Genomic DNA, 19,433 nt, shown 5'->3' with positions numbered 1-19,433 from the left:
AGCTGGAACTGGCACACCTGAATGGAATAATGTTTATTGTTATTAATTACACCTGTGCTTGACGAGTCAAACTGTCCATCACTACACTCAGAAATCAAGCAAATTTTAGCCTGCATGTTGGCATTTTTGAGAATACTTAATTAGCCTTTTTTTCAGTGTGAACATAATGAAATGGCCACAATTGTATGTTAGGGGACACAGAGTGAGATTGTTTAACTGGCATTGTTCTGTCTTTTGCAAGCAAACAAATTAAAGGAGTAAACACTCAGAGTTTGAATGAACTGCTTCAGCTGTATTGGTTGTGTTAGAAGTTCCCGTACTTCAGGCACCATCAGGGGTCCTTGAGGTTTCCAGGGGATCCTCAGCAAAACAAACAGCACAGTTGTGCACACAAGGGGAGACTATACAATGGTGTCTGTGTTGTTTTACAGCCCCGAGCTTTGTATAAATGCATCTTAACATCTCTAAAAAATTAAAAATCCTATCAAAGTACTCAAGGATCAGAAGAAATTTGGAAACCCCAAGTGTAGCTGCGAAGCCCAAAACTGTATCCCACAGAGGGAGAGAAATAAGTTAATTTTCCCAATTGTATCAATAGTTTATTACATACTATCTCATAAAAACATTTTCAACTTTTTCCACATATAAACACCGCAAATTGGTACATTTACAAATCTTCAACCGTCCAAATTCATACAAAAAGGAACACTGTGATAGATCAATACACAAGACGTTCTATTGTTACAAGGACTGCATGTACTGTGTGTATGCATGTAGAAATGTATGTAAGAATTGACATGCATCTGTCTGTTGTAAAGTCCAAATATTGCAGTCAAATTTTTGCTTTGTTCAAATAATCCATCAATTGTGAATTAGTACCAATGGAGACACATTTACAAGATAAATATTTTGGATATTAATCCGATTTAGGCACTGACTGGGCGATCATGATTTGAGCAACCTGACCAACCGATGGGTAATACTGAGAGACCACAGCAAATTACCACTGTGTATGACTTTTCCAAGTAAAATGTTATCTACATTACAGACTGCTTTTCATAGTTTATTACAGTTAGAGTTCAGTTTTAACCACAGAACAAGAAAAGTCCTAGCTCACCCTAACATAGTTCATTTTTACTGTGTGAATCTTAACACCAATCACAAAGACACTGATTTTTAATTTATTTTTTGCCTCGATGCTGAAGTGAATCAAAAAAAGAAATGCTTGCGCGCACACACATGCAAATAAATTAACATGAAAAAAAGTAAACAATTTCAAGGGAAAAAAAGAATATTTTTGGTTTTGAGTTTTAAAATGTGTAAGTAAATGCAAAAATAAATTAGCAGCTTAAATCATGGTACATTCACATGAGTTGTTTACTACTAAATTTAGTGACATAAACAAGGTTGCGCAGTAGAAACGCTAATGATACACGTATTCCAGGCTGATCGTGCAGAGTGGAGACCAGTGTTTATCTAAACCAAATATTAATGTGCAATTTCAGAATTCACAATGTGACTGAGAAATTGTGCAATCAATCAAAACAAAAGAACATCCTGTGTCCTTTCAGTGGATTAACAGTTTATGAGCAGTTCTGAGCTTCATCAATTCAATAAACACGACATGGCGGTCTGCTTCTCTTTTGTTTTTCTTCCATCTCAGAACCCCATTAGTGTTGAATGTTGAAGTCTCCCAAAATAACACGTGGACTCCTGTGTTTTCTTTGGATATTTTAGCTATATCCAGCTGTCTGCCCATCCCCTGTGCCTTAACCTGTGCCTCACTAGGCAGGCTGACATTTTTCATGCAGCGGTGGTTCACAGAGGAGTTAAGTTATTTCTTTGCTTCACTGTGGGCAGATCCAACGCTTCAAACTCGTGTGGTGCTGCATTTTCACCGTCCTCTCACTTCGGGCTGGGTGAAGTCCCAGCCCCTGGGGACTGGGGGGAGCTCTGGTAGGTGCGCAGCAGCACCTTGTGCTTGGTGGCGCCCTCTGTGCGACGGCATTGTTGTTCCACCAGGAACTCTTTGATTCGGCTGGAGGTGAAGGTGAGAGTCTGTCTTCTCAGCTTCATAAGGTAAGAGTCCTGCAGCCAGGCCTGTGTGAAGCAGTCTCGTGTAGTCGGACGTGCCCTGAAAATACACATACAAATAGGCAGAACTTATCATTTTATATTTTTTTCTTTCTTAAAGAAAGTGTAAAATCAAATTTTGTTGGCACTCACCATGGGTAACTGCTCAACATCTTCTTGAGAAAGGCGGAGGCACTTTGGGACACATTTGTGTACAGTTTTGTCGGGTCAAACTTCGCCATCAGGATTTTGGTTTCGACTTGTAGACGGTCTTTATCTTCGAAGGGCAGTCGACCACTAAGCCTGGTTGTAAACAGGAAAAAAACAAGGTTTGGGACGATAATTTAAAATTCACTCAATTTCCAAAAAGTGGCACCTACTTTAACAAAATACAGTTATAAAATAACTTATTTAATTGATTGAGCTCTTAACTAAGACAAATATTATTATGTCAAGTAATTTATCATATCCTTTCTTTAAATGTTAATTAATAAGCATGTTTTTCCTAAATAAAATGTATGTTTTGGGAGCCCTTCAGATTTTTGCAAAATATACATATATTTACTATGCTATGCCCAAAACAAATTCCACTGACTCTGGTCTTAGAGGTAAAGGTTATTTAAGTGATGTGAAATAAAGTGAATTCCAAAGGGACGTTTCACGTACATGATGTGGGTGACAACTCCAACAGTCCAGATATCCGCAGGAGGACCAACCACTTCACCTTTTATCATCTCAGGAGCTTGGATCAAATTTGTCAAGAGGATGAAAATTTAGAAAAATTAAAGGTCGGTGGTGTCAGATTTCTATGGAACTGAAATAGCGAGTTTGCTTTAAATTTTAGATTTAGAATCAAATGAACAATATCTTCTTGTCCTCACCCATGTACTCCAGTGTTCCTGCTCCTGAGTCCTGGTGTTTGAGGCTGAGGGGGTTGAAGCTCTGAGCACTTCCAAAGTCCACAATCTTGATGGCATTGAGATTGGTCACCATGATGTTGTCAGGCTTGAGGTCCAGGTGGAGGACGCGGCGGTTGTGGAGGTACTCGACTCCCTGGAGGATCTGGACCAGGTAACCCACCACGTCGTCCTCAGAGTAACGGAACCTTTCGTAAAAAGGAGGTTCTCAAATGGTCAAATCCTCAGACTGGAAGAGCATCTTTAGATCCACTGACACAGGAGCGTTTTTTTGATCATGTAGATTTGCCCTCATTACCAGTGGAGGACCAATCTAAGATGAACATTAGACATAGGTGAACTCTCAGAGGCTATAACCTCTGAAGGGTGGACAGGCAGCAGGTCCAGATGGACTTCCTAGATATTTATTACATTTTTAAAGAGAAAATACTAGGACCATTTAATATTTAATCCAAAATATGGGTAATTTTCTTCATATAAAGTGAATGAAATAAAGTCATCTATACTTTATCTGAAAGAATCTGAAAGACGAAAACCTCATTTTATAATTCACCTTTAGGTTTTAAGTAACTAGGTATTCATATATTAAGTCAGACATTAAAAACCTAGTCATTTGGAATAATGACAAAGTAATCAACTCTGCTGTGGAGTCTATTAATAGTCACGTATTAATATAATTATTTTTGGTAAAATTAGAAAATGTAAATGGGATATTGAAAAAACAAGAATAAGACTGAATCTACTGTATTTGTCATATGATGGAGATGACTTGCTGTTCCCCAACAGATGTTTCTTGTCAATGATCAGTTAGACTTCTCTTTTGTGATTTAAACTGATATGATATATTTAAATCTTTAAAAATCATTAACATCATTAACGTTTTGCTGAACCACGGTTTAATTAAAGCAGCTGAAGTAATAGTAAAATATGGTTTCACTGTTAAAAGAAAACTTTTACAGTACAATTAGCCTTAATTTAAATTAGTCATTGTAAAAGGAAAAGGTCTTCTTTCTAGCCCCCTGCTATGTAAGTCTGTCTGAGTTTGTGTATCTCAGTATGAGGTGACATATCCACCATCCTACCTGTCTATGAGGCTGTACAGCAGCTCTTTGCCGGTGCAGTACTCTGCCACCAGCACCAGGTAGCGCGGCGTGACGTAGGCTTCATGCAGCGCCATGACCTTTTCATTGTGAAGGGATTTCAGGATCTCGTACTCCTTCAGGACTTCCTGCTTGTTCTCCTGGCTGTAGGGAATGATCTTTGCCATGTAGATTTTGCCTGTTGTGTTCTCGCGGCACTCTCGGATGACTCCAAAACGACCCCTGGCAAAAAAACAACATATGAAACAAAGAATTTGCAATGAAAGTTGGAGATAGAGAAGATTCATCTTGTCGAGACAGTTCAATGTTGTCTTGATGAAATTATTTAAATTGAAAAGGCAGACATACCCTGACCTCCAGTCTGTAATCCAATTTAGGATTTTTATAAATATATATTTTTTCTTTCTTTAACGACCAAATCATTATGAGATATACATTATTTTTGTTCTAATTATTATGTATGATATGAATCAGAGCTTGACTGCATAAGGTTTTTTAAGGTTGTTAGGAAGTAAATACTTTGTAACTGAAACCACTAGTAGCCACATTTTTGTACTGAGTTAAATTCAACCAATGCAAGTCACACAAAACCCATACAAATGTCCTCAGAAAGCAGTTTCAGCATAGTGGAAACGCTGAAAATGCATTTAGACCGTCTGGCAATAAAGCAGTGCAGAAAAATGAACTTCTTTTATGTGGATCGCCTCAGCACTGCTTGATGCAGGTTTCCTTGCAGGTTTTACAGACTAACAACATTGAATCTGGTGAGTAAAGTCCTTAAATCTAAAATAAAAAAGAATCACTTAAGCATTTACTAGTTACGGCCTAAATCATATTGCAATACAGGCCAAAACAATAACCTTTTGATGAAAAGCAAATATCATCCTAACACAACACAGGTCTAACCTTGATGTTTCTATGATTTATAGCCATTCTGTTTTTTCCCCTAAAAAGGTCAGTATCTGTCTTACCTGGCTTTCTCATCTAGGAAAGTGTAGGGTTTCTGTGGAACCCCCTGTCGTAGAGCAGTGGAGGGTGTAGGGCGTCCTGATGGGGTGTCTCTGGTGGGGGTACTGACCCCTTCACCGATGGGGCTCAGGCTGGAGGCCTGGAGCACTTGTGGGGAAAAGGAGACAGAAGTTGGGGCCACACGAGCAGTGACGGTGGTGGTGGGGACGTATGTGGGCACAGATGCCACTACTGGTTTGATTGGCGTCGATGGCGGGGTTACAAGAGGGGGTGGTGGTGATATTGGTGGGGTCTGGGTCATAGGAGACACCACGTTTACTGGACTCTGGGGTTTGGGGACGACAAAGGGTGGAGGTGCTTTGACAGTGGGTGAAGAGGTAAGATTGGAGCTTATTTTTTGAGTGTCCTCGGTTGCAGGTGGTAATGGGGGGTTTGTTGTAGGACTGGAAGGCAGAGAGGACGGAGGGGTGGGAGTGACCACCATTTTGGATGGCGATGTAGGTGGAAGAGGTAAAGCAGCAGGGGAGGCTGCACCTTTTGGAGAGGTGGAGGTGATGGTGGAGACAGTTATCCTGGGAGCGTTGGTCTGGACTGGTTTGAGAGGAGTCACTGAGGAGGTGACAACTGGTTCAGGTGGAGCTGGGACTGTCTTTACGACGGCCATGGCAGGTGAAGCTCCTTCAGCTGTGAAAACAGATGAAATACAACCACATACTTACACAATGGCCTACGACACAAAACCACTCAGTGTGATTTTGTTAAATGTAACCTGTTTTGTCTTTCCAGCACAATTCCAATGTAAGTCCAATCCAGTACAGTACTATATTCCTTAAATCTGTGCAGTAATTTACATTTTGACAGTGTATAAAATACCTGTTGTGTCCAGGCTGACTGGAACAGAGCAGTTGCTGTATGGTCCCTGTCCTGCCTTGTTGATACAGGTGACTCGGAACCTAAACATGCCACCTAGTGGTAGGTCTGTGACATTGTAGTAGCAGTCGACAACTCCAGTGGCTACAGTCAGCCAGTTTGAATCACCTGCAGGACAGAAGGAAATGAAATGAGGGTGCTTTATATGATGTTACTGTGAGCAAATAGTTATTAGGCAACCGAATGCTGTATACATATTTGTATATATTGAAATATGCATGTTGGATGTATATGTATGGTAAGTTAAATTATGGAGAGGAGAACGATGATTCTTGAGGGAAAAAATGCCAAATAAGTGTAAGTAAAAATTTTAAGTAAAGATATCTGCAGGATAAATAAACCCTGATCTTCTGTGTTGTTCTCTTTAAATGGCAAATGACTTGTGGTAGTTCACATATTGAACACCAGATGACGATATTGTCAAACTGGTAGACTGGTGGTAATGGACATAGATGCACATGGATAAATACTAAGGCTTGAAATGATACACAATGTAAAATGTTATGAATATAAAAACAAGTTAATGCTCAGCTTGCCTGCTGAAAAATTATCTGCCAGAGTATCTTTTCTCTTATGCAGGCACGGTGAAACAGACCTGAATTAAAATATTGATGAGTACCTGCCATCAATGCTGTCTGGCAAAGATTACATTTGGAATGAGACGACAAGGCAATACATGCCTGAATGAAATCTATCAGATCAAAATGTTCAATAAATGCACAAACTCTGAGTGTGCTGCTCCCAGTTTGTGTGACTTTATTTTCATCCACCACATTATGAGATAATGATGATTCATCGTGCATAATGACAAAAAGCTTTGACAGCACCACTGGTACAGTCACTATTCCCACATGGACTGACTCATTTTCCCTGTCTAAGTGGTGTCTATGGATTTGGAAACTCATTTCCCCGCGTAGTCACCACATGCGGTACAAAGTCAAACATTATCAAAGCTTTTCAAACACTGCTACCTCCTAGGAGCTTGAAAACTTGAGTTTAATTTAATTTTTCCTCATGTGGATATACCACATCATGCTGTCAATAGTACACAAAGGCAATGTAATTTTAATGCCACCAAAACTACCTACAAACCAAATAACAGCAAAGCAATTCACAAATTATTTTAAACAAAAAAGAGGATATTTCTTTGGACAAGCTGAACGCTGCTAAATTATAAATTAAAAAAAGTAGTGAGGGGAACTTCTATGGTTTGTTAAATGTCAATACTCATTCACCTTCTGTCTTTCTTTCCAGGGTATAGCTGCATGGAGACTTGGTGTCTGCTGGCTTCCAGAGCACCAGGGCTGTGTTGTTGTAAGTCTGGGGCACTTCAGGGGTCCCTGGCCGTTTTGGTACACCTTAAGCAGGGCAAGAGAGAGGGGTGGAAAAGGAGGAGAGTAAAAAAGAACAAATTAGGTTTCTGGCAGAAACACATAACAGATCGTGTGTGAGCAAGATTGAATTGTGTCTTGTACAGGCCTTCATAAAAGTTGCTAATGCATATTTCAAGTGGTATTCTATACATTTTGTTGTAGTATTTTATTGTTCCTGCATCACTGCTGGTAGGATGTTTTTTTTGCTGCGCTTCCCAGAGGCCTTTTGTGTTTTATATTATGTTGATAATGTTTGATTTTCTGTAGTTGGGGGTTGTCTGTTAAATCATCACTGCTCATGCTTAATGCTAATTTTTAAAACATTTTTCCAAACAAACTGCACATTTCCTCTGTCAGATGTTTAACTTTCATGGAGAAGACTTATAAGACCGTCTGTGTTTAAAACAGCAAAACTTGGGTATAGTTTACATTACAATTCTGTTACAGAAATCAGTGATACAGTATGTTCATTTATTTAAATGAAAATGTCACAATTTAAGCACGTTGAGATTCAAGATACCAAAGAAGAAAAGACAAGATTTTCATTTTCTTGAGCCCTGGGTACAAAAAGGATCCAGACGATGGTTTGAGTTTTGTTGTTACACCAAACCAAACTTGACACAAATGGTGTCATTCCTTAATTTAAAAATGTATTTCCATTAAGCCTGTGCACCGGCTTGAACAATGGAGCCAATGCTTCAGGCGACATAAGCTGTCTGAAGTATTTTTCGCACTGCTGATAGATTATCAAGAGGAGACAAATATCATTAATGGTTGAGATTAGTAATACTACAAGTCCAAAGCCATAACAAATAAAGTTCAAATGCAATCGATTGCACCAAGTCTAATTATTATTGTTTCATTTGTGAGCAGCATTGGCAGAATCTAAGCACTGTTGTTCTTATTGCACACTATTTATGCAAAGGCATGACGGGAGTCTTGATACCACAGCCAATTTCAAATTGCAGGAAGCGTCATTTATTTTTATTACATGATGAATATGAGAAAAGACAAAAATCCATTAACTTAATCTACTGTAAAGTTATCTGTTGACATTAATATTCATTTCAACTGTATTAATGTTCAAACCATTCTTCCTGCTATTAAAATTTAATTATGTAAAATACATCACATTATAATGATAATTACTGTATGTCCATGAAAGGCAAAGAGCAGTCGCACCTCTGGTATGAGAACTAGCTCCATGTTGCAATTTGCAGCAATGACATTAATAAATAAGATTTCCCATTTCCTATTCCCAACTCCCATTTTCCCCATTCTATGAAATAACAAATTAACTACAAAACAACACATTTTGAATAACTATGGACTAAACAAGCTACTTACAAGCTATGGACAATGTGCAGGAGGTGGTGATGGTAGCTATGGGGTTGGTAGCTACACATTCATAAACTCCAGCGTCCCTCCGGCTGGACTTCACGATAGTAAGAAGCTGCCTGCCATCTGGGTGGGAGATCAGGTTGATTCTGTCATCCACCTCCAGTGGTTTCCGATCTGGAATACACAAAAAAATTAAGCAACTGAACAGCAGCTTCTGGATAAAACCACAATAACACCAAACAAAATATTTTGGGAGAACTTAAGTAAGATACCTTTCATCCATGTAATTTCTGGATGTGGACTTCCAGCTGGAAGGCAGCTAAGAGTGACAAGTTCCCCCTCCAACAAGATGTGGTCTTTCAGTTTGATGTGGAACACAGGGGCAAAATCCGAAGCAGAGCGTATGAACTGCTGGCTTTTTGACAAACCCTCCTCTTTGGGGACGGATGAAGGGAGATCAGATTGGGAGGGGGTTTTGTCTTTCTTGCCCCTTGTCAAACCCCACCTGTCCCACCGTGATCGCCTGTCACTCTCAGAGGCTTTTTCGGAATGGATGCTAGAAGTGGATTCAACTGAGTCCTTGGATGCACCAGCATTGGTCTGTTTTGCTAGTTGATTCTCGGGGATGCCCATTCCTTTGAGTCCTCGACCCTCAGACTGGGAATGACGATGGCGGGTAAACAGGGGTGTCCTCTTTCCCTCTTCTTCCCCTTTTCTCTCCTCAGACTGACTGCGGATTTTCGTGGATATTCCTGCCACTTTGTTTTCAAACTTCTGTCGCATTGCCAGGACAGGGGAATCAGTGACTTTCTTCAAATCCTTTTGTGCTGGCTCTTTATGACTTCCCTCAGCATCTTTTTCCTTCCTCTCTTCTGACTGGGTCCTTATTTTGGCAGAGATTCCTGCCACTTTGGACTCAAACTTGCGCCTCATAGCAGAAACCGATGACTCCTCAGCTTTTCTTTGTTCTCTCTCATCCAGCTGCCTCTGTGACCCTGCACTGCTCAGCTCCTTTGTATCCAGGGACTTACTGCGACCAATAGCCCATGAAACCCTCTTGCTTACAGCAGTTCCTTGCACATCCTGATGCTTTTCCTCCTTTGTTTTCTCACCCTTCTTATCAACGGATGTTGACCTCTTGGCCCGCAAGGAAAACCTCCCAATTAGACCAAGGCCTGTTTCCTTATCTTCTTCTCTTAAATCTTGAACAGATTTGGATTTCTCCTGTAGTCCTTTGGATACCATTTGAAGAGGTGCTCCCCTTGGCCCCGGCCTGTAAACCTCTTCACCCCTCTCAACCCCCTTCCGGCTTAGTACAGGTGATTTCTCCTCTGATTTGTTTCTGGTCAGTTTTCGGAGGCCACGGGTCAAAGATGACTCCCGCTTCTTAAACCTGGCTTCAAAGACCTCCTCTGAGTCAATGTCTTTGATGTCTGTTCTGAGCACAGGCTGACAGGGGATGGCAAGAAGATCAGGGTTTGATGATGTGGAAACAGAACTAGGAGATCGGTCAGCAGTTGCTACTTTGGCAAATACTGCTGCATGTTCAGGTAATGTGGGGGTATCTGTGGACTTTGTGTCATTTGGCATGGCTGTAGCAGCGGGATGTTTGGATTGGACCATGTCAGATGTTTGAGACCGCACTGCAACAGCTTGAATGACACTTGCATAAGCAGATGACGGTTTACTGTTTTGTGGTGTTTCCTCATCTCCCTTCATATCCTTTTCATTAATATGTAACTCCTGATTTTCTTTCCTCTCTTCTTCTTCATCATCCTCCTCTATAATAATTATAGGAGTAATTACAGAGGGTGAGCTAGACTCAGATACTTTATCTGCCTTTTCTAGCAGGGTTTTGGTCCTTTTCTCTGTTATCTCATCCATGTTCTTCTCATTCATACATTGCATGTCCTCTTGTTCTTTCACATTGTTCTGTTTTTGCTGTTGGTCCATTCTTCCTGGTGTTGGGAGTATAAAGGATGTCCTCTTTGTAGGTGAGGCAGATGTAGACTCCAGTGTTGTTTGTTCTGTTAGTGCAGACATTGAGGTTGCCTCCTGGAGCTTCTTCCCTTCTATACTAACGCTGCCCACCGATGGGATCTCTAAGGGGGCTCCAAACCTGCGGTGCAGGGGCATGGGCTCAGAATCCCCCTGAGTAAAGGAGGCGCTTTTACGAAAAACTTTGGTCTTTGGCATGTCCTCTCCAGGATTCTCAGAAGACGCTGCTCTGGTGAGTGTTGATGGCCCCGCTCTGGATCTCCTCAAATTCCGATCAAGAGACCCTGTCCTCCTCTCATCTTCCATGCCGAGTGTTTCAAATAAGGGCCCTCGCAGGCCGCTCATCTTTTTGTCCATGCTTCCTCCCCTGAGCAACCGCTGTCTCATCAGTTCCAGTTTTAAGGCATAATCCTCCTGGCTTAATTTTGCCGCCCCGGGGCTCGGGCTGCGATTGGGTAGTTCCATAGAAACAGCCTTTTTCAGGCTCTTGTTACTTGATTCTGCATCATTGTTAGAATTTTCGTCTTCTGGGTCAATGTGGAGAAGCAATGCTGAATCAGCAGAGCTGCCTCTCCTCATGGTGGCTCGCCTGGCTTTCGTCTGTGAATCGTCTGACTCCACACTTGATCCTTTTTTAAGCGGTGCTCGTTTTGTCTTTTCCATGTTCTCCTCATTTAGGGTTTCCTCTTCATCTTTCACCCTTTCTGCTCCTCCTCTTGTACCTGCTATTTCCATGTTGTCATTTTTCCTTGTCCCATCAGCAGCAACACTGGGCCATACAGTGACATCTTCGTCCCCTGGGATCTCGTTAAGGGAGACCCTGGACCCAGAAAAGGCCATGGACAGCGGCATAGGAATAAAGGGAAGCTCATCCACATCTGCATCTGAGTCAGAGGAAGAGGAGGGTGGTGGGGAGCCTTCTTTTAAATGCCGGGCTACAGCAATGGAGACGTGGCTGGATGAGTCATTCAAAAGCTCTGGGATCGACCGCATCACCATCTTGGATTTGTAGCTGATAAGGGAACGCTGAAAAAATAGAAGACACTGTGATATAGTTTATTTCATTTCCCTACTTTATATGCAAAGTCTCCTGTCTGAGTCAATAATACACCTTTCAGACTGAAAGACGTTTGCAATGAGTGTGAACTGATCAACATAGCTTATCTGACGCAGCTTTGCAACCTTGCTTCATATGTGAGTTTTATGTTGGTCTAACAACTCAGCTTTGGTATGACAAGGTGAACACAGGCATTACTGCTGCCACCTTTGGAGGTTTAATTTAGACCTTAATTTAGTCCTGGACTATATGTCTAATCTTTCTTTAGGAAACCTGTTAATGTATTTGAGGAGTATGGTGAATATAGGACTATTCTAAACTATGTCTGAGAAATCCAATGTGAGTTAGTTTGAGTCTTTGTGTGTCTCAGTTTTTCGTTTCCACATACTAAATGCATATCTACCAATTTGTCAACCACAGTGGCTTACCTGCCATCGCCTTCTAGACAAAACTTGCTTTAGCATAGCTGTGCTGATGCTCTTGTTTGTTGGTGACTGCAAGACAAAAAGAGGGGATTCACCATTTACCTTAGTGGAGATATAAACACAAATCGTGTGACACATTAAAAAGTTTGATGCTGGGTGATATATTCCAAATGATAATTTACCTTGAACCAAGGATGACGAAGGCACTCGATGGCACTGGGCCTCCTAGAAGAGGAAGAATATGTGTATGAAGAAGGAGCGTGCTACTGTTTAGACACTGTTAAATGGAATTATGGTTGGTCAAAATGATGTATATTTACATATTTTTATGGTAAGAAAAAGGACAGAGTCATCAGGATGCTTACAGTCTGTCCACCACCAAAAGCTTGATAACAAATCCCTTCGCTTCTTTGCAGAGGTCAGAAAACATGCTCTCCTCAAACGCCACATTGTAGTTACGGATGTTTAGGGCAGTGGTTCTGTCATTCTCACCAGCAAAAGGAGACACACCAGTCAGGCTGAAATGAAAAAAAACCCCATCATTATCAAAAAAAGAAAACATAATTATTTAAATTAAGATTTAGGTGCTTGGTCCATTATGTCGACTACTATAAAAATACATATACTGTGACAAAACACTCTAGTAACAAATCTATATAACATACCAGAGGTAAGTGATGACACCAACAGGCCTGTGGGAAAGCGGGATAAAAGAATGACAAGTGGATTTTCGGGAACAATATGAAAGCACACAAAATATTATTTTTGTTGGAGATAACAAGGTAGTGCTTGCAGTGTGTAGTCATTTCTCCACGCTGGAGAACAGGTGGCTCACCATATGTCTGTTGCTGTGGAGACGGGAGTTTGGTTAACAATCTCTGGTGCAACATATTCTGGCGTGCCGTATTTGCAGTAGTACTCCTCAGAAGTCTCCAATTTTAATGCATTACCAAAGTCACAAATGCGGATCTGGTCACTCCCAGGACTTGCCATTAAAATATTTTCAGGCTAGAGGGGAGTGTACCAAAAAACAACAATGTTAGGTATACGAAAAGAACAATTTTGTTGACAATCTTGATCAGATACATTTTATACAGTACCAGAGGTGGGATGGACAGTTACCTTTATATCAAGGTGGGAAATGTTTTTTTGGTGAAGATAACGAAGACCTTCCAAAACCTGCTGAATACTACAGCGGATCTGTAGAGAAACATAAGGGAATGAACTTAAAAGTCATGTTACATAATGATAGCGCAGTGCAGTCAGCAGAAGCACACAAACCTCCAGTTCCTTGACTGTTGTTTTTTTGGCCATTCTTTCCAGCAACTCCTCGTGACATCTTCACACATCAGTTGAGGAAAAAAACTGAGCTGTGACTTGACTGCACAGTCCAAGTGGTAGGTGCATGTGAAATGAATTATAAATGAGCAAAACTCCCACACATCCTATCTCTCGCTAATTCCACTCATCAGCAATGAGTCAGAGAGAAAAAGCTGTGCTGCGCTTCATTCATGCCTCAAGGGGACTGCAGAAGACATTAGGATTAATGCTTTGGATCTTTATTGTCCTTGAGATGCATTAAAGTGCACTTTTGTTCAACAATGAAGCAGATTGAAACTGCAGGAATGGCAGTGCCTTTTTGACTTAAAGATATGAACATGTTTGCCCTTTTTGAAAATTTGTATTGTCTCAGTAACAAGAGCTAAAAAGGCCCTGTTCTGTTGTTGCAATTCTGTGTCAAAGGACAACACAGGAATAGAAATGGCATAATAAAGAAACATATTACAACAAGTACAACAACATTTCCTATCATTAAAAATAAAATTACATTATAAGGATACAACTCTGTGATGAGCACCACCACATTCTTCTTCTCAAAGGCATCATGGAAATAGAGAATCCTCTCGTTGTCCAGCTCAGACAGCAGGTCCATCTCTCTGAGGGCCAAGGCTTTCCTCTTTCCTCGCGCAGAAATGAACTTGGCAGCGAACTCTGCCTTTCCCTTTTTCTGAGTCACCCTCTTCACATAGGAGATGGCACCCCTGCATCGAAACAGTGGCAATATTTTGGGTAAAATTTGTTGTTTGTTAGTTCATTTTGAGTTTCTATTTAACAGTCCTACAAGAAAAAAAAAGTAGAACCACAGTCAAAGAAGAAATTACAAATAATCGTTGAATTCTTTAATTTAATACTAGACAAGATTTAAAAAAAATAAACCAAAAGGCTTGCCTTTTTTTACATCATCATACCAGCTGGAGTGACCTCGTTACAGGGCACAGATCAAAATGTAACTTGTTGAAGCATGGAAGTTCATTCTTCATTCATTCTCAGCTCAAATGTCAACTCACTAGCTTTTCGGAGCTTTAAACCTTCAGCAAATCACTGCAGTTGGAGGCTCAGAGAAGCTAGTAAGTGGACCTGATTATAGGTGATTATTTTGTTAGACTCATATATTCCCAATATATTCTTTAAAGCGTAATGGTCTTTTCAGACATGGAGCGACTGACGCGCCTAGTAATTCATTTTCAATGAGAGGCGAGCGGGTGATACTGTCATGGTCATGCTCGTCTCACACCCACACCCGCTTGCTGCCACACCCAGTGTGCTGACAGACCCTAGAGTACACTTATTCATACATCACTGCAGCAAGGCGAGAAGTTAAACCACTGGTGGTCAGCTAAAAAGGGAAAGGAAAAGCAACATCACTACTACAGGAGAATGGAGAGACAAAGGGGGAGGCATAGCCATTGTATAACTAACTTTCATTCTCTTTGGGTGTTTTTCAGTTGTGTTTGGGAGAAGAAATCAGAATCTGAATTCCATTTGAGTTTGCTGCTCTGTTTAATAACCAAAACACATTGACTGTTGGAAAACAGATTTTCCTGTCTGCCTGTTTCACCGTTCCAATTGCGCTACAATTCACAGTAAATGTCTGTCTCCACCAAGTCAGACCAAAGCAAATCATCTGTCGGCTAATGTATTCACTCCACTCAGGCTGGTGACTCATCGCTCGTTTCTGTCTGCTGTTGTTAAGCAGGTGCGACTCCCCGCCCCTCCACCCCTCCCACAGCCCGACCCTCAGTGCTCAAACAGCCATTAACGCCGGTGTACTCGCTGTGAAGGGATGCAAGACAGCATGAGTGTGCGGTCAGTCACACGCATACACACTCACCTCCCTATCTCTTTGTGGATATCATAGTAATCCGTCAAACGCCTCATCTTCCTCAGAATGGTTCCCTCGTCCTCCATTGGCACTGCTGCTTCTTTTTGCTCTGCAGGGAGCACCAACATAGGCATTTTTATGTGTGTGTGTGTGTGTTTGGCTGTACATATGTGCCAGCATAGTGACAGATGGTTTCATATTGTAGTCTGAAAACACCTTGTGGTCCCACACATGGTGTAGATTTAGAGGTGAAATTTTCAACAACTATTTCATATTGGTGTGTACTACATCAGCAAATGGAGGAAAAGTCTGTTGGTAAACCATTTTTAGGTCTTTAAATTCTCATTATATCATCATTTCATTAATTCTCAATGCAAAACTTTCTTAATTTTGAGTCACACAGAAGTATAATCCTTTTTACTAGGATGGATCTGTCTACATGCAAAGTATGTATATGTTTGCGCATACAGTATTGATGATGTTTTGTTGGACCGCAGACCTGTATGAACTGTGAGTTCAGCTTTGCAGGAGTTGGAACCAGCCAGGTTCTTTGCAGTGCAGGTGTACACACCGGAGTGTTCAGAGCGGGCGTTGAGGACAACAAGGGAATATTCTGGGTCATCGTACACAAATGTGAAGTGGCTGCTCTCAGAGAGAAGCTCATCATCCTGCAACAGACCAATCAACTATTAATATGGTTTTAGATTACACTAATAATACTGCTAATGTTCTTTAGCAGTTGTAACTTCCTGGCTGTTGTGCTGCACCACTGCAAAATGAATACAAAGGAATACAAAGCACTCTTTATCTGATATCAAATTGTCATTAAACAATTTCATAGATATTCTGGCATTAAAAAATACCACAGATACAAATTTTGCCATTCTCAAACATCATACCTTATACCACAGAATATCTGGGTCTGGTTTCCCTTCAACCACAACAGCCAGACGGGACGTTTCACCAATGTGCACATCCACATCCTCCATGATGGTTTCAAACTTAGGAGGCACTACCAAAGAAAAAGAAGTAACAAATAAAATACCTCTAAAACATTAAACATTGGAGGTGGTCACACATTTAAATTATGGATGACTAAAACATTATGGGCTGCATGAGAGTAATTACTTGCTCTCTTCATGCAGTTTAAAGTAATTTCCCTATTTGCTCTATAGATGTATTCTACTCTATTCTTTTTTCTGGTCACAGTAAACATTCTAAATAGATACAAAAGGCCCCTTAGGATGCTGACGTTTCTACATTTTAAAAACCTTAATCCCAACAATTAAGAAGCAGGAGTCAGAAGAAAGGAAAGTCTTCATTTTGAAACACTAAAGTCATTTTTAGAGAAGCTATTCTAAATTCATGATGCTTTACTTCAAAAATAGCAAAAGCCCAACTTAAATTACAAACAGCTTCCCCTTGTTGGCATTCACTGCTGCCAGGAATAAGTAGTAAGTTCTTTGGATTCAAGCTGAAATGCTAAATTTATCATGTGGTGCTCTGCCTGAACTAAACTGACCTGCCATGGCCAGCTGAAGTGTGCAGAGGTCGCTGCCAAACTGGTTGCTGGCCGTGACCACCAACTGACCGATGTCTGTGCTCCTGACTCGCTGAAGCTTCAGGGTGTGTTGATCGTCGTCTGGCATGCTCATCTCATACATCCCCGGTCTGTTGACCAACACCACCCCCCTCCTGGGGAAGACAGAGGCAATTTATCACAGTTAGAGCTATAGAATATAAATCAAGACCTGAGCCCTTTTCCCTAAAAGTCTGACTGATATAAACATAATCAAGGACATTCATTCTTCAATATATGATACACACTTGTGAACGGAGACGTGCATTTTTACTGACAAGTAAAACAATCAGGTAGCAAACATCATCTTGAAGACCATGCGGAGAGAGAACACAGCTTTCCTTCAAGAAACATGTGCTTGGACGTCAAATGCTAAATTAAATCAAAACAATGTGAACCAATGCACAGTGGTACTTCTCAGTCCTAGTCCTCTGGATGTAGACTCCTGCTATTTTTTTAATCTGCATCTGTTTACATGTTCTATCCCAGTTTATAAAACAGTCCCTGATGAGAATAGAAATATGATGAAAACCAGCAGTGTGCCAGCTCCTGAGAGACTTCTTCTGTAGGGGTTTCTTTGTGTGAAATGAGCTTCCTGTACTTGTTAAGAAATCAGACACTGTCCCCGCGTTTAAACAACAATTCAGAAAACTCTCGGCACACTATCCTTTGCATACAAACTGTAATGTGTCACTAGAGATAGAGGAACTAACCTTTTCCAGGTGACAACTGCATGCACATGGTTCAGCGTGATGATGATGCTCACAGGCTGGTTCTCAACCACATAAACAATGTCAGGTTTTTCCAAAATGACTGGTGCTTTCCTTAAATAGGGTCCTACAGAGATAAAACATTTAAAAAGATATCATCAAACAACTAAGGACACTTCATGAGCTATATATTAACTAAATGATATCTCCTTAAAATTTTTAAAGCCTTTCTCAGATTTGTTACCTCTGTCCAGCAGCTGGACCAGGTCAGTAGAGGGTGATGGTTTGCTCGATGTCTTCCCGGTGGATGTCAGGACTCTGAAAGCGTAGCGGACTCCTTTGGACAGGGAGCTGACGGTGTAGTTGGTCTCCCTCAGGTTAGACGCCACGACAGACCACTGGATAGAGCCCAGAGGCTGCTGCTGGACCACATATAGCAAGGAGCCGGTATCTGCATAATCCGGATGACAATAAATCATATAGAGAGGTGCTTAAGATGAAGAGAGAAAAGGATTTTGTTTTCAAATTTATGCTGATGAGATATGAAATCCAAAGGGGCTTAAAAACATCTCAGAATGAAATTAAAGCAAATAAACATCCAAGAAATGCATGCTATAAATAGTGTTTCCTTGCAAGTGTAAAGCCTTTCGACTGCAAAAAAAAGTCACAATTCTGTGATATTTAGGCCAAAAAATAACATTGGTATCATAGAAACCTAATGAACCTACCAAATGAAGAGTCAAGTCTCTTTGGTCTCTTCCAGCTGAGGCTTATAGTTTTCCCTGTAATAGCCTCTATCACTGGTGGACCATCAGGGGGTTCAGGAACAATATCTGTTTTCAAATAAATAAATATATACATATTATATGCGAAATATTGTATTCATGCAACTATAGCATCAAACATTAAAACTCCATCTCTACCTGTGACATATAGATGTGCATAGCAGGCTGCTTTGCCCACTTTATTGGAGATGACAGCCTTGTAGACGCCCCCATGAGCATGACAAGCGCTCCGAATGACCATACTGTGGACATCCCTGTCTGAAAAACAGACGCACAAGTTTCTTATTTAATATCTCTCCTCCCGAAATAGCTCAGCTTTGTTTGTTATCAGGTTCTTTGCTTACACTGGGTCATTTTGCGTTCTTCGCTGCTCTCGATGTGCTTGCCGTTGTGGTACCAACCGATCGTTGGGTAAGGCAGGCCTGCCACCTTGCATTTCAGCACCACCTCTTTGCCTTCAATCACCTCCACATCAGCCAGAGGTTTGACAAAGTCTGGCATGGTCCTCTTCTCCACCTCACTCTCCAGCACTTCAGGCTCCTCAGGGATGGATGGCATCTTCTCCAACTTGGCCCTGGAGGAAGCAAGTAGAGATTCATTTTAAAAATCTCAGAACGTACACTGAAAGATTGACGGGTTTATTTTATTTTTGTCATGCGCCTTCACTCTTCAGAAGGATTTCTTTGCCCTTGAATACAAAAATGGCTCCTCTGACTTTATACTGACAGCTTAGTTTTATTTTTCCCCTTTCAAAGCCTTTAAAATGACACAATGGCTTATAGAGATGTTTCCATGTGAATGACTTCTCTTACATGTGAGAGGAGATGGCAGCTCGTGGTTCTTGCATGTAGAGCTCAGCGGTGCATTCAGATTTTCCATGAATGTTTTGAGCAACTGCTGTGTAGAAGCCCTCTGTGTTGCTGCTAACGTGGGTGATGACAAGTGAGTGACGACCTCCCTCTTGAAGGATGCGAACGTTATCACTCTCCTCCACTCTTGTCTCTGAAAGAACA

General features: G+C 41.0%; 1 protein-coding gene across 6 annotated transcripts in view; it reads right to left on the bottom strand.

Moving 5' to 3' along the window:
- Positions 1-573: 573 nt before the first annotated feature.
- The window catches only part of spega (striated muscle enriched protein kinase a), a 49,944-nt gene continuing 31,084 nt past the window's right edge, over positions 574-19,433 (bottom strand). For all 6 annotated transcript variants that reach the window (XM_044187123.1, XM_044187126.1, XM_044187124.1 and 3 more), the window contains 28 exons: positions 19,233-19,422; positions 18,765-18,994; positions 18,559-18,678; positions 18,364-18,468; positions 17,880-18,086; positions 17,639-17,762; positions 16,869-17,041; positions 16,246-16,358; positions 15,846-16,014; positions 15,356-15,455; positions 14,025-14,225; positions 13,465-13,522; positions 13,306-13,383; positions 13,019-13,191; positions 12,849-12,875; positions 12,549-12,701; positions 12,366-12,408; positions 12,187-12,252; positions 8,976-11,727; positions 8,710-8,877; positions 7,225-7,347; positions 5,933-6,097; positions 5,062-5,743; positions 4,073-4,312; positions 2,955-3,178; positions 2,740-2,815; positions 2,227-2,376; positions 574-2,134 (listed from right to left, as the gene is read on the bottom strand). In XM_044187123.1, the coding sequence (XP_044043058.1) occupies positions 1,906-2,134; positions 2,227-2,376; positions 2,740-2,815; positions 2,955-3,178; positions 4,073-4,312; positions 5,062-5,743; positions 5,933-6,097; positions 7,225-7,347; positions 8,710-8,877; positions 8,976-11,727; positions 12,187-12,252; positions 12,366-12,408; positions 12,549-12,701; positions 12,849-12,875; positions 13,019-13,191; positions 13,306-13,383; positions 13,465-13,522; positions 14,025-14,225; positions 15,356-15,455; positions 15,846-16,014; positions 16,246-16,358; positions 16,869-17,041; positions 17,639-17,762; positions 17,880-18,086; positions 18,364-18,468; positions 18,559-18,678; positions 18,765-18,994; positions 19,233-19,422 (7,139 nt within the window). In that variant the 3' untranslated portion in view covers positions 574-1,905. The remainder of the gene's footprint in view (positions 2,135-2,226; positions 2,377-2,739; positions 2,816-2,954; positions 3,179-4,072; positions 4,313-5,061; positions 5,744-5,932; positions 6,098-7,224; positions 7,348-8,709; positions 8,878-8,975; positions 11,728-12,186; positions 12,253-12,365; positions 12,409-12,548; positions 12,702-12,848; positions 12,876-13,018; positions 13,192-13,305; positions 13,384-13,464; positions 13,523-14,024; positions 14,226-15,355; positions 15,456-15,845; positions 16,015-16,245; positions 16,359-16,868; positions 17,042-17,638; positions 17,763-17,879; positions 18,087-18,363; positions 18,469-18,558; positions 18,679-18,764; positions 18,995-19,232; positions 19,423-19,433) is intronic.

The sequence above is a fragment of the Siniperca chuatsi genome, linkage group LG24 (assembly GCF_020085105.1).
Source record: "Siniperca chuatsi isolate FFG_IHB_CAS linkage group LG24, ASM2008510v1, whole genome shotgun sequence".
NCBI lineage: Eukaryota > Metazoa > Chordata > Actinopteri > Centrarchiformes > Sinipercidae > Siniperca > Siniperca chuatsi.
This window is presented reverse-complemented; position numbering and strand designations above follow the sequence as displayed.